The 15,481-nt window shown below is 34.4% G+C and overlaps 1 protein-coding gene across 1 annotated transcript in view; it reads left to right on the forward strand.

Moving 5' to 3' along the window:
- BMT2 (base methyltransferase of 25S rRNA 2 homolog) overlaps positions 1–15,481 on the forward strand; it is a 90,449-nt gene that overhangs the window by 28,188 nt on the left and 46,780 nt on the right. The window contains exon 3 of the mRNA XM_058724551.1: positions 2,677–2,847. Within this exon, the coding sequence (XP_058580534.1) occupies positions 2,677–2,847 (171 nt within the window). The remainder of the gene's footprint in view (positions 1–2,676; positions 2,848–15,481) is intronic.

Genomic DNA, 15,481 nt, shown 5'->3' on the forward strand with positions numbered 1-15,481 from the left:
AATATCTCTCCATTATTCATTCCTTTTTGTTCTCAGCTTTTTAATTTCAAATTTGAAATGTTCTTTCATATCTGCAGTTGCTTTATTATATATAATTAATACCAAAATGTTACAGTTTTTTTCTCTTTTATAGCTGTTTTTGAGTCTATGTTTTTGATAATTTTCATCCACTGGTTTTAATTGTTTTTCTCTTCCCTTCTATTAGGACCTTGTTTGGTTTCTGTATTCATTGAGCATTTATTTTATGGGTTTGTCTATTCTGTTGGAGTGTCTGTAGGGGTTTGGGTGGCTTACTTGGTTCTTTAATTCTGAAGAACCTTGTTTGATTGCCACAAATACAAAAGTAAAGTACCTTTAATATATATTGTCCTCTTTTGGTCTGACTTAACATTTTTTAATATATGGTTTATAACATCTCAGTAGGCTCATTATCCTTAATTGCTTAATTTTTTCCTTTTATCACCAAACCTCCAGAGATACCTCCATTTTTTCAAAGTGCCTCCTTTCTCCCCCAGAAGCAATATCTTTTCAAGGCTCTCCTTTTTGGTGGCATTTACTTTTTGTACACTTTTGCAATTAGCCCCAGCTCCAGTAAATCACTAAACTACTGTCATTAGATTTCTAAATACCACATCTTTACATTGGCCTTGGAGTCTTGTGGGATCTGAGGCTTGCTTATCACTCCAGTGTCACCTAGCCACCTTTCCCCACTATATTTGTGTTGGCCTCAGGATCTTTTTACCTGTGAGTCCATCCATCTGTTTTCTTCTCGGCACCTTACATTTTACATATCTTGAATGGATGTCCATCTCTGCAGGATCCTTGCTGTGTTTATCTACTGTGCCTTTGCTCATGCTATTCTGCCAGAAAAGCACTCACCTCCCACCTAGCATTCTTCCTTGATTATTCCTACTTATATTTCTAAAGTCAGCATATATTACTGACTCTGGATTGATTGGGTTATCAGTTGTATATTATCTTTATCAGTTGTATTTTCTTTATTATTGTATAATTGTTGTCTTATTCACTAATCTGAGCTCCTTGAGAGCAGCAATCCCTTCTCCAATTTGTTTTCTCATCACAGATGTGCCTGGCACATGGGGGCTCTATATTCTTAATACTTAATAAATATTTGATTTATGAAGAATGGGTTTCAACTCCTATATATAAGAATTAAAACTAAATCTACATAGGAAAATTAAAGAAATCTTTTTTTAAAAAAGTCTTAATAGTAATTACTAAGAAAAAGTGAAGTTGAACTAATAAGCATACTGTAAGTATGAGGAGAGATGGGCATTGTTCCCTTAGATCATAGTTCTACTTGCAGAAATCAGTTTTAAACTTTTTTTTTTAACGTCTATTTATTTTTGAGACAGAGAGAGACAGAGCATGAACAGGGGACGGTTAGAAAGAGGGAGACACAGAATCTGAAACAGGCTCCAGGCTCTGAGCTGTCAGCACAGAGCGCGACGCGGGGCTCAAACTCACGGACCGCGAGATCATGACCTGAGCCGAAGTCGTACGCTTAACCGACTGAGCCACCCAGGCGCCCCACAGAATTCAGTTTTAAATTAATTCTTCAATTCTTCTCTTGCCATATGTTTCTGGAAATTCACCAAGCAGAGTCTATGGAGAAAAATAGTTTAGCTTTGTTCAAAGTATGAGCTATATGTACTAATAATGTGTTGTAAGAATCTAAAAAGAAAATTTGTTTAGATTCCCTTCTCCTTCAAGTAGCTTGGTTTTCACATGTAAGCTATCACATTGTAAGCTCAAGGGCCTGAACTAGGTCTTGTTAGCCTTTCTTTACCTTAAGATTCCTGGCTTTAATAGCTAATAAATATTTGAGTTGATTCTGTGGTTTATGTTTGTTTTTCCTGTTATATACCCAGGCATGGTGTCCTACTACTCTAAAATTGTATTCGGTTTGAAGAAAATTGTTTATAAGATTATGTCAGCCATCAGTTTCTGGTGCTGGATGGCAACCTGATCTGTTCTAAACTATATGAGCTTAAAATGAAACATCTTCAAAAAATCTGCATTTTACTAATGTAAGAATTCAGACAAACAGGAACGGTCTCTTGATGGATAAGAATAATTTCCAGGTGTTACAAAAACCACCGTAATGTTCAAACTTCTGTTCTGTAAATGTTTACCTATATGATACAGTACCATTTTTACCTGAACTAGATTTGTATTCCCTTCCCTCAGAGCAAATAAGAATATCAATGTCTTAATATGTTGACATCCTCACTTAGTTTTCATAAACCAACAGGGATCTAAGAAACAACTATTGGGGTATCTGTCTGCTACCAGCAGACCTGGCTCAGAATTAACTGTAACGACTGGTCTTTTTGTATGCTGTCACTGAATAGCAGAGTTACCTAAGATTTTCTAGAGGAACTTAAGTTTTAGTTAAGAATGCAGTTCAGCAAAACATATAGGCACATCTGTACCCTTGAAAACATACTTTTTACTTGTTAAATATAATCTGTGATTATGCTTTATTGTATGTGCAGTGCTACAGGTACTCAAACTTAACCTCTGTGTGACGTTTTCACAGTAAGAATTTGTAATTGAAAGTTTCCCGTTTTGAATAATAAAGGCTAATGTTTTTCCATTTTATTTTATATTCCTGCCTAGTATTTTAAAATATAACTACATTTTGCTTCGTAGTGTATGCAGAGAATATTTCCAAAATGGTGGAAAGAGAAAAGCACTTGAAAAGGATGAAAAAAGAGCTGTACTCGCCACTAAGACCACTCCAGCCTTAAGTACACATGAGTCTTCTAAACTTGAAGGTCATTTAACCAACCTCAGCTTTACAAACCCTGAATTTATAACTGAGTAAGTACAGTTTTTCTATTTCAATTACTAACGTCATCCTGGATAGCTCTATTAATGTAAAATAGTGTAATGATTTACAAAAAGTAGTGGGCTGTTTGCTTGCTCCCCTGATAATAGATTAGGCTGAAAAATGCAGATTTATAATATTAGTAGGTAGAAAACTAGCATAAAATTTTAAGGGATATCAGGAAAACTAATGGTTCTATAGCAGATTGTGTTCAGGAAACATAAGAAAGAATTGTTTCTTAAATGTTGTAATAATTATTCTTATGGTAATAAAAGAATCAAAACAGCAAAATCCATTTTAAACTATGTTTAATTTAAAGTGGCTGTCTCTTAACTGAAAAATCACAAGGAATAATGGAAGATTATTAATGGAACCAATTGCCATTATTCTCTTGTTGATGTGAAAATTTGCCTACCAGTAGTTTATGTGTGCATAGGTACAAATTTTATTTAATAAATACATGAATATATTTCCAGTTTAATTGAGCTATAACATTGTGTAAGTTTAAGGTATACAACATGATTTGATATGTGTAAATATTTTGAAATGATTACAAGTTTGGTTAACATCCATCACCTCACAGTTACAATTTTTTTTCTTGTGATGAGAACTTTTTAAATTCTTTTTTTTTTACTTGTTTTATTTTTTATTTTTTAAAATTTACATCCAAATTAGCATATAGTGCAACAATGATTTCAGGAGTAGATTCCTTAGTGCCCCTTCCCCATTTAGCCCATCCCCCCTCCCACAATCCCTCCCATAACCCTCAGTTTGTTCTCCATATTTATGAGTCTCTTCTGTTTTGTTCCCCTCCCTGTGTTTATATTATTTTTGTTTCCCTTCCCTTATGTTCATCTGTTTTATCTCTTAAAGTCCTCATATGAATGAAGTCATATGATTTTTGTCTTTCTCTGACTGTGATGAGAACTTTTAAGATTCATTCTCTTGGCACCTTTGAAATATATAGTACAGTGTTGTTAACTATAATCATCATGTTGTACCTTACATCCCCTTAACTTCTTATAACTGGAAGTTTGTATCTTTAACTCAATTTCTCCACCCCACTGCCATTTCTGACTACCAGTCACATCCCTTGTTTCTATGGGTTTGGTTTTTCTTAGATTCCACATATAAATCAGATCATACAGTATTTGTCTTTCTGTCTCTGACTTATTTCACTTAGCCAAATGGCCTCAAGGTCCATCCATGTTATAACAAATGGCAGAATTTCATTCTTTTTTATGATTAAATATATATATATGTATATATAATATACACACACACAAGTATTATAATCCAATTAATTATTAGTAGTATTAAAATTATTTATACACCTTAGTACCAGAACAGATTTGTAGTATCAAGTAATACTTTATTAATTTCTTGAAAATACTGAACTTGAATAATTCTAGAAACATTTTTGATAGACACTGAAAGCTAACCATGAAAATAAAATTATATCAACCTCTTAACCATTTAAATATGTAATAGATATCAAACATAGCATTACCGCTGGTTACTTTGATTTTACATAATGTTGAAAATACTATAAGCAGTTTTATTTAAAATTTAACATACTTTTGATTAGTTCAAAAGGAAAGGAAAGGATGAAGCAAATTCTTTTCAAAGATTACTATAAAGCTTACAAAGCATAGTGACTTACTAAACATCTTGCAACTCAGGTGTTATGAACATTCTTGAATATTTTTAAAATGATGACATTGTAAAAAAATATATAGTTATACCGCTATCAAAGACAGGTACATATAGAACATATCAATCCTAGAATTTCTGTATGGTTCTTTTTTTTTTTTTTTTTTTAAATAAGTAGGCTCCATGCCCAATGTGGGGCTTGACCTCATGATCCTGAGATTAAGAGTTGGATGCTTTACTGACTGAGCTACCCAGCCACCCCACTATATGGTTCTTTTTTATAGTCTCTATTTTACTGTTGAGATTTCCTTATTTGTTGAGTCACTGTCAGCATGTTTTCCTTTAACTCTTTTAACATGTTTTCTTTTAATTCTTGGAACATTTTTATAATAGCCAATTTGAAGACTTTGCTCCAGCATTTGAGCTCACTCAGTCATTTTTTATTTAATGCTGTTTTTCTTGAGCATGGACCACACTTTCCTGTTTTTCTTTGTATATCTCGTAATTTTTTGTTAAAAACCACCCAATATATTTTTGATAATATATTGTGGAAACTCTTGGTTTGGATTTTCCCTCAAGGAGGGGGCAGTGGTGGTGGTGGTGGTAGTTTTTTACTAGTTTGCCTGGGCTGAATCTGTGGGATCTGCTTTCCTTGCAGTTTGCCTAGTATTGTTATTTTTATTTTTTAGGCTGGTTTCCTAGAGTCTGTCTGCTTAGCTTAGTGATCAGTATTAGCACAGGTTATACTCCAGTGCCTTAAGCCAGTTAGGCCTCCTCCACCCTCTCCCAGTGGATGTGTGTTGATTGGGGAGTGCTTTTAACACTTAGGCAGTTTTCAAGTGTGCCTCACCATTTATTTTCCATCAGACCCTCTTGGGTCTCCTGTGCATGTTCACTTAGCCTCCAGGTCAGTCAAGACTATGTGGAGACCTTACCTAGCACCTCTATGCCTTTCTCATTTCCAGGATTTTTTGGGTTAAATTTCTGACAAGTTCTCCAGTCTGCAGCTCAGCCCAACCCAAACTGCAACCTGAGGCTAGCATACCTGCTGACTTTCTGTTTGTTTTCTACTTTTACTGATGGTGCTCTGTGTGGGTTTTTTACCCTTTGTTCCAATAAAGTTAGCTCCTTCCAGCTGTGAAGCTGCTCTTTTTCACAGCCAGCCCTATTCTTGAAGAACTTCCACACCAGCTGAGCAAGGGGTGAGGGTGAGAAGAGTGGTTTCAGGCAAGAGCACCACAAATCCTCATTGTTCTTAACCTGGGATCAGCTGGTTCTCACGAATAAACATTCTCCAACTTGTTTGCCTTTGTTTGAGTCCCAAAATGGTTGTTTTTGATGATTGTGTCCAGTTTTATAGTTGTTTCTTGAGGAGTAGATTTGCCAGCTCTACCCTGGCAAAGTCCAGAAATTCCTGTCTCTGGTTTAATTTTAATGGAGAGAAATTAGTTTGGCTTTAAGTATTTTAAAGAAAGTATCCAAATATGATTGTTACAGGTCAGGATTTACTTAGTATTGAAATTAAACATTGAAATGAATTAACTAGCATGGCTAGGCTTAGACTTTCTTTATTCTAAAAACTCTGAACTCTGTTATATACCATCTGGCCCCAATATGTGTATGTAGACATTACTCTTCCTGCTTGTCTTACCATTTTTGCAGCCTTTATTCTAGTCATATGGAACTGTTTGAATTCCCCTCGTGGTACATGCTTGGTCTCAATTTCTGGTTGCAAGTACAGTGTATCCTCTTTCTGATAAACTATTCCTCTATTATATTAGGCTATATTTGAAGCATCTCCCCTTCCTGAATTTAACTTGAACTTCCCAGAATTGATACTCTTTGGTACTAATATTAAACCTTCTTTATAAATAACTCTATTAAAGTACTTATTATATTAAAGTCCCTATTTAATATTTCTCTTAACTGCAAATGAAATAAGATCACATGTAAATTTGCATGTAATGAATGTTATAGATGTAGAAAAATTATTGCTCAATCCCAGTTACATTTAGGCACATTTCTTTCCAGTCTTTTTCATAGACATTGTTTTTTACACAATAGAGACCATGTAGTATAAAGAATTTTGCAAACTGCTCTTCCCATGCTATTAAAACACTCATTCTGCATTATGTTTCACACAAAAATCTACCACTGTATATGTCCAAATATAAAGTGATTCTGAATACAAAATAATACTCTGTTTTCCCCGAGTGAATCATAGTCTCGTCTCATCTCCTTTCCTCTCCTCTCTCTTTTTCTTTTTTTCTCTCAGACAGGTAGATGAAATATTCAAAAGTCAAATGTTTATTTATTTATAGTTATTACTATATGGAAAGATACACATCCTTTACCATCCAAATCTATTTGGCTTCTGACTTTGGAAAGCAAGTTTAGATAGCAAGGGTTATCTTTTTCTCAGTCTCATCTCAAAATATGTATTCAGATCATTGTGATTTCTAGGTGCAGATAACAAGGACTAACGTAGCAAAAATACCTGCTTTTTTGTACTTATATTTCATGAAAACCAAATGTTTGTTACTGCTAGAGCCCTGTCTTAAGTCCTCTATATCTCAAATTTGAGATGTGATACTTTTTTAATCTGGATATAATGTGATTGCTGGAAATTTTATCCCAAGTCCCAATTAACACCCATTCCTCCTAAGGTAGCTATGTCCCAACTGTCTTTTATCTTGTACATATATACTTGTAATTGATACAAAATAAGTACTTACTTTGCTGCCTTTTAAAAGTATTTATATTTTTTGAGAACATTCATCAAATAGACCATATTCTGGGCCATAAAACACCTTAACAAATTTTAAAAGGTAGACCATCATGGAAAGTATTTTCTCAGACTGTAGTAGCAGAAAGAGAGCCAGAAAATACCAAAACATTGATAAATAACACATTTCTAATTAGAAATTAGAAAATTTCAAAATATTGTACACCAAATGAAAATGAAAATGCATCCTAGCAAATTCATGGCATGTGGTGAAAGCGGGGCTTGGAGGGAAATTTATAGTATTGAGTACATATATTTTTTTTAAAAAGATTAAAATCAGTTCTCTAAGTTTCTACCTCAGGAAACTAGCAAAACAAGAACAAAATAGATCCAAAGTAAGCAGAGGTAAAGAAAATTACAGCAGAAGTCAGTGAAATTGAGAATAGGAAAGTGGTTGAGAAAATCAGTGAAACTGAAAGCTGGTTTCTTTGAACATTAATAAAATTGATAAACCTCAGACCAAGCTAACCAAGAAAAACAAGAAGGAGAAACACAAATTACTAATATCAGAAATAAAAGAGCAGCCATCACTACTGATCTCATGGACAGAAAGGATAATATTAGGAATATTATGAATAACCTGTGCCCACAGATTCGATAATTTAGATAAAATGGACCAATTCCTTGAAAGACACAGTCTACCAAAACTCACACAAGGGGAAATAGATAATCGGAATAAGTCTGTATATGTATCAAAGAAGTTGAATCAATAATGAACAGCCTTCCAAAACACAAAGCACAAGGCCCAGTTAGTTTCACTGGTGAAATCTACCAAACATTTAAGGAAAAAACTGGTAACACTTCTCTGCTGTCTGTTCCAGAAGGTAGAATCAGAAGGAACACTTCCTAATTCGTCCTGTGAGGCTGGCAGAATGTAGTTTAAGGTGTTGAACCGAATTTCCTATTATCCGTTCTGAAGTGAAACTGACGTGTTCCTGACTGACTGTATAAAACATGATTAAATAATGACTGTATTATTATCTGTATTTGGGGGCTAAGTTATGCCTTAGTTGGCTTGTAATGGAAACAAACCTAAGGTGAGAAGGAAACTGGAGAACTCCTCTAGTTGATGATGTTGCTTTTTAATATGATCTTTATAAGAAAACATCTACCAATTAAAATTGTAAAACTGTACTTCGGTGTATAATTATGAAATCTGTACTAAATTTTTTGCCCCCTCCCCCCCCCCAATGTAGCTTGGTTTTATGTGAAGTTACATTGTGTGAAGTCGTTTTGAGATGGTTTTTCTTCAGTACTACTTTATTGCTCAAAGGAAAGAAACCGAGAGGGCTCAATAATGTAGACTTTGTAAGAACTCAAATGCCCTTTTTTGAAGGCTAATATGGTATAAAGAATCTTGCTTTATATACATTATTCTTTTGTTGAACATTTAGGTTTTCTTTCTTACATTTTATCTCAGAATTAAGCATCTTTTTGTGCTTAAATTGTTATGCTTTGGGGATGAATTCCCAGGAATGAATTGCTGGGTTAAGAGTACAAGTGACTCAAGGTGGTTGTACATATTACTGAATGACTTTCCAGAAAAATAATACTAAATCCATTACTTCTGGCAGTATGAGTGTCTGTGTTGCCAAGACTTATGGGCATGGAGTATTTTTATTTTTTTAATTCTCTATTAATGTGATGGAATAAAATGACATCCCATTGTGTTAATATGCATTTCTAACAGATACATAAAATAAAACACCAGGGAAAGGAAATTTATAAAATAAAAGAAAGTCTATTAAATCAGGAAAATAACATTCACTCCATGACATTCTAGTATTTGACATAGCAGAAACATGGCACACATGCTGCCATTATACTTTCCAAAATCCATGATAGATGAAGCTAAGTGGATCTTTCCTACAGATCTTGTACTTGGCCTCAGAATCTTTTTCACACAGTACTTAAAAAGCCATTACCAACTAGTCAGTATGAGAGAAGAAACTCCTCTGCCATTTATGTCCATTACCCTTGCTGTACATAGGACCATAGTTTTGACTCTGTGTTTCTTAGCAGCTGGGGCCATCTGTAGGACCATGTCTTTGTTTCTTTTTTTGAGAATTACTGTTTATGTCATTTGCTTGCTCAAGTATATCTGAAGTATTTAGCAATTTGTATGATCTCTTTTCACTACTCAGTAACTTGATATTTAGTTATTGGGGTAGGGACTTAACATGTTTTATGGGTGGAAGGAAAAGAAGGAAGAAAGGACATATTTAGAACAGTACAATCACGTTTTTATAATTATCTACTTGGAACTTTGTTAACTGGTGGAAAGCGGGATGGAAAAGGTGGTGTCACTGAGTGAAAGGAAAGACTGTAAAGACTATTAAATGATTGCTCCAAAACCAAGAATCTTACTATAGGCCTTATCTCTATTCTGCCTTAGGAGGTAAGAAACTGGACATATTCTTAAAAGGTTTGTGACAGAGGGAATATAATACTAAAGAAGACCTAATTAGATCTATTAATACTGGTTTGGGGAGTTCAGTTTATCACAAATAGTGATTTTGAATACCATTTTGATATTCTTTTTTTTCCCTTAAGTGTTAGTTTAGTTTCTACTCAGTTTTTCCATTCACTTAGTTTATTTTCTTGAGCTTTTTATTTTTAATTTTTTTAAATGTTTATTTATTTTGAGAATGAGAGAGAGAGCAGGGAGGGGCAGAGAGAGAGTGAGAGAGAGCATCACAATCAGGCTCCACACTGTCAGCACGGAGCCTGATGTGAGGCTCCATCTCACAAACCATGAGACCAAGACCTGAGCCAAAATCAAGAGCTGGACAGTTAACCAATGGTGCCACCCAGGTATCCCTGGGCTTTTTAATATTGAAGGTTATTTTAGTAAGTAAAAGGTTTTATAGTGGTAAAGGAGGAAGTTAAATGTCTTCTGAATGTAATTCAGTACATAAATTAAAAATTTTAAGTGTTTCATTTGTGGTTTTTAATAGTGTTTTGCTTTTAGTTTGAAATGTATTACATATCAAAGTACGTATACAATTACAAATTTGAACCTGAAAATAAAATTCATTATTTTACTGAAATATTAATAGAGCAAAATTATGATTATACATATCAGATCTGGAGTTTTAGTAATATTATCAAGTCCCATTTAAAGCCATGTATATTATAGTGTTTCTGAGCTGTTTCTATGGAAACAATGTGTATTACCAATTCCAAATTATAAAGTTTTCCTCCATAGATTTTCTTGGTTTAAAATAATGTATCTTGAAGATTATGAATAAGCTGACTGTAAATAACCCATGCTTATCAGTTGCTCCTTTCTAAAAAGTCAGAAAGATAGCTCCTTTCCCAATTTTAGCACTGGCTCAGAGAATAAACTTGAGAAAATATCTAACAATCCTGGGTCTCCTTTTCTTTATAAAAATAATACTCTATAATCTTATAGCTATTTGAAAAAAAAGTGGGAAGAGCTATGTATAAAATCCCCAAAGCTCTGAGCTTTCAGATAATGATCCAAAGTACTAGATGTTGAGAATGAAAGTAGTGAGGATTATATCAATTCAAAACATAATTTGGATAATAGTTGAGTTGACAAATCATCATGAGAATACCATGATCTAGAATTCTATAACTTGACTGTATGTAAAAGAAAATGATGACTACAAAATGTTTTCTATCAAAATAAATTCTGTCTGGAGAGATTCTTAAAGTAAATGTGCTTCCTTCCTTACTAAAACATATAGCATTCAAAACAAATTTTTTCTGTTAACCTTAGTTTATAAGATTCTTAATGTAGTTCTGTATACTGTGTGTTTTCAGCTATTAAACATTTAGCATCTATCTAAAACAAGTTATTATTTTAGTAACTGGAATTGAATCTAATGTGATCTAATAAAAATATATAAAGCTAATGAGATTTACATGTGAAATTTAAGAAAGATAATTTAGGAAATGGAGTTTTCATTTTTTAACTAGCAAATTACTATTTTCTAATGAATTACCTAAAACCCCTTCCTGAACAAATATCAATGAATGTTATTCATTTTATGGGAGTGTCAGAGGCATGTGCTGTCATTATGTACTTAGGAGTCTTAATGGTAATTTGGTGGTTATTGACAATCAACTTCTTCCATATAACTTCTCCTTATCACTGCAATGTTATCTTTCAAAAATGAAGTCTTCATGGGGTGCCTGGGTTGCTCAGGAGGTGGTGTCCAACTCTTGATTTTGACTAAGGTCATGATCTCACAGTTTGTGAGTTTGAGCTCTGCATCAGGCTCTGGGCTGACAGCATGGAGCCTACTTACGATTCTCTCTCTCTGTCTCTTTCAAAATAAATAAACTTAGTTTTCATCTTAATTCATGTGCTGTAAGAACATGTCGTCTTATCAGTCCATTTACTTGTGCCTTTCTCTTAGCAAGCAATACATTCCCTTTCTCTGCCTGTCTCTTAAGTGCTGGTCCTGGGGCTCTCCACACTTAGCATATCCTGCCATGAAAGCTTAATTTACTCCCATAGCTTTGGTTAACATATGTATGCCGATGATTCCAAATCTGTATCTCCACTTCAGATCTCTTACCTGAACTTCATATATCTAGTTACATACTAGACATCTCTGTGTTTGTGCCTGTGAGATATCATGACTGAGCTAGTTTTCTCCCCTTTCCTGCTCTCTGAACCACCAAAATCTGTTCCTCTTCCAGTGCCCACTGTTTCATTAAACGTATCTGTATGCCCAAGCCAGAAACTTTAAGATGTGTTCTTGACTCCTTCCCTTCTCTGACTTCCCACCTGTAGTTAGTCACCAAGTCTTACTCTCAGTTCTAAGTATCTTAGATACTCTCAGTATCTAAGCTGTCAATATTATGTCGGCCTCTTATCTCTACCGTCATCTCTTAGCAGGGTTATTGCAGTAGTCTCCTACTTGCAGTTTTATTCCAATCCATTCTCCACAGTACAATATGAGAATTGTGTTGAAAAACACAAATGTGATAATACCAACTCTCTTACTTAAAATTTTTCAATGATTTCCCTTTTCCCTTGAGATAAAGTTCAAACTGCTATTGTGACATAAAAAAATCCTTCTTGATTGACTTGTATCTCCCTCATTTCTCAGTACTTTTTTCTTTTTAACTCTACAACTAAATAATAGCAATCTCCCTTTTATTCATGTAGAGTTCCAGCTCCTGCCCTGTTGTTATTCCTTCCGCCTAGAAATTGTCTCACAACCCTTCATTCATGCCTATCACCTGAATAATTTACTGTTTATTCTTATCGTATTTTTTTCTTAATTTTTTTTAACATTTATTTTATTTTATTTTATTTTATTTTATTTTATTTTATTTTATTTTATTTTTTGAGAGACAGATACAGAGCACAAGGGGGGAGGGGCTGAGAGAGGGACACACACACAGAATCCAAAGCAGGCTCCAGGCTCTGAGCTGTCAGCACAGAGATTGACATGGTGCTCAATCTCAAAAACCACGAGATATGACCTGAGCCAAAGTCGGATGATTAACCGACTGAGCCACCCAGGCACCCCTTACAATCTTAAACATCCAGCTTTCTCAGGAAGAACTTCCTTTACTCCTAGACTGACTTGATATCGTCAGCAAAGCCATGTAGTCCTCTAATATAGCAGGTCTGAAAGTATGGTCAGTCCATGGATCTCTAGGAGTCTCTGAGACTTTTTGGGAAGAGCTGTGAATTCAAAGTATTTCCACATTAATATACTTGCTTTTTTTCCTGTGGTCATTTGTACTGACAGTCCAAAAGCAATGGTGGATAAAACTGCTGACACCTTAGCACAAATCAAAGCATTGGCACCAAACTATATTAATAGTCACTGTATTCTTTACTGTGCACTCACAATTTCAAAAAAGGCCACTTTCACTTAAGACTGTCATGGAGGGGTGGGTGCACCTGGGTGGCTCAGTCAGTTAAGAGTCAGACTCTACTTCAGCTCAAGTCCTGATCTCATGGTTCCTGAGATTGAGCCCCACATCGGGCTCTGTTCTGAAAAGTACAGAGCCTGCTTGGGATTCTCTATGCCCCTCCCCTGCTTGCACCCTCTCTCCCAAAAATAAATAAATAAACTTTAAGGAAAAAAAAAAGATTGTCATTGATGCAGCAGTAAAAGTTATAAATTTTATGAAACAACTTCTGAGCAGTCGTCGCAAATCGTCTGTTTAACATGCCATGTGATGAGAAGTAAACAAAAAGTGCTTTTGCTGCATACTAAAATAAAACCATGATGTCATGATGATGATCCAGCTATTTTCTTTCCAGCCAAACATTAGAAATTTGTAAAAAAAGGAAAGGAAAACACTTCTTCTCACTAATTTTTTTAGGAAATTGGTTGTTTTTTTAAAAATAAGTATATATGATTTTATTGTTGCTATTTTTATGAATAATTTTTAAAATTGTCAGCTATAGTTTCTAATATGGTTAATATCAATAATTATAACACACATTAACAATGATTCTTTGGGGTCTTCAGTAATTTTAAGAGTGCAAAGGGGTTCTGAGACTAAAACTTTGAAACCCCTGCTCTAACACATTGTATTTCCCTGATTCTGTTCATGGTTTCTTTCCTCTTAGACCACACTGTAAACTCTGAAGATAACATCCACACTGCTTTGTGGATAACTCAGCTCCTAGCATAGTGTCAAACACACATTAGGCCCCCAATAAGTATTCCATTAAATTAATGAATTCAACAAGCGCGTGTTGATTATTATTATCTTGCATATTGTTGAAAATGTGAATCTAAAGGTAAGAAAGGAGTTCAGAAATCAGGAAATAGATGTAGAAGTCTAATCTGCAGTTGGGATTTTTTTGATTGGTGGAATGACACAGTGCCATTTGGGTATACAGAATATCACCAGAATCAGTCTGGAGAAAGATGGTAGAGTAAAAAGAGAAGAGAGGAAAACCTTAATTATGGAACTTTAGGGAATGCTCACATATAACAGGAATGAAAAGGAAGCTCCAGTGAACATAAGAATTGAGAAGGATAATCATCAATAGGATGCTGATTAAGAGGATTGTTCATTGGAAGTTTATAGAGTAATGATACTCTAAGAGAAGCGTGAAAGCAAGTAGAAGGGTTAAAATAGGGTATCTTTAGGGAAATTCAGATCATTTCTACCCAAGTGACTACAATACACATTTTATTTTGTACCTTAAGTCTACAGAGTAAATTTTTTATTATCTTGGATCACTGAAATAAGAACTCAACTGCATTTATTTTTAATGTGAATACAACAGCATTAACAAAATTGGGGAATGGAGAAGAGTAGCACTTGGCTAAAGCCAAGGAAGAGAAGTGTGTGTGTTTGGGTGTGTGTGTGTGTGTGTAGTTGGGTGGGTTGAAGAATAAATCATGTTTTTAGTGCTACAACTTTAATCATCACCTCCTTCTTATCTTTAGAAGGATCACTTTCTTAATAAATAACCTCCTGTTTAGTACTTCTCCAAAAGAAATACTTTTCTTAAAGGCTCTGCTCTTATTTCCCATCATTTGTATATAAGTCTTTCTGGTCCATAATTTTTTCCTTTAATTTCTTAAAATTACTAATCATACTCAGAGAATAGATTTTCCTTTAGTTATTGCCATCCTGTCTAGTTAATTAGAATAACTTGGTTTCTTGGTATTAAACTTCAGAGAACATTTACTAATTTTATATGGAGTGTTGGAGAGTGATACTATTTATGTTTTGCCTTTTTTAAAAAATTAAATCACTTGCATTTTGATAAATATAACTCCTTCATCACAGGATTTTGATATGGAAGTGTCAAAATATTGCTGTAGTAACTGTCATGATTAAGGATAGTCCTGTGCAGATTTTTGGTAGGGATGCAATACATATAATACCAGTTTTCAGAGATTTTAGATAAATCTAGATATATTTCATGCTAGAGTATACTGAACATAGATGGATACATCTAACCAAGACAATGAAGAATCATACTCAGTTATTAAAAGAGAAAGTCAGGGGTGCCTGGGTGGCTCAGTCAGTTGAGCTTCCGACTTCAGCTCAGATCATTATCTCACAGATCGTGTATTCAAGCCCCAGTTCAGAGCCTGGAGTCTGCTTCCAATTCTGTGTCTCCCTCTGTCTGTGCCCCTCCCCTGCTCACACTCTGTCTGTCTCACAAAAAAATAATAATTATTTAAAAAATGCTTTTAAATAAAAGGGAAAGTCAGTTAAGACAT

This window comes from Neofelis nebulosa, chromosome 4 (genome assembly GCF_028018385.1).
Source record: "Neofelis nebulosa isolate mNeoNeb1 chromosome 4, mNeoNeb1.pri, whole genome shotgun sequence".
Lineage (NCBI taxonomy): Eukaryota > Metazoa > Chordata > Mammalia > Carnivora > Felidae > Neofelis > Neofelis nebulosa.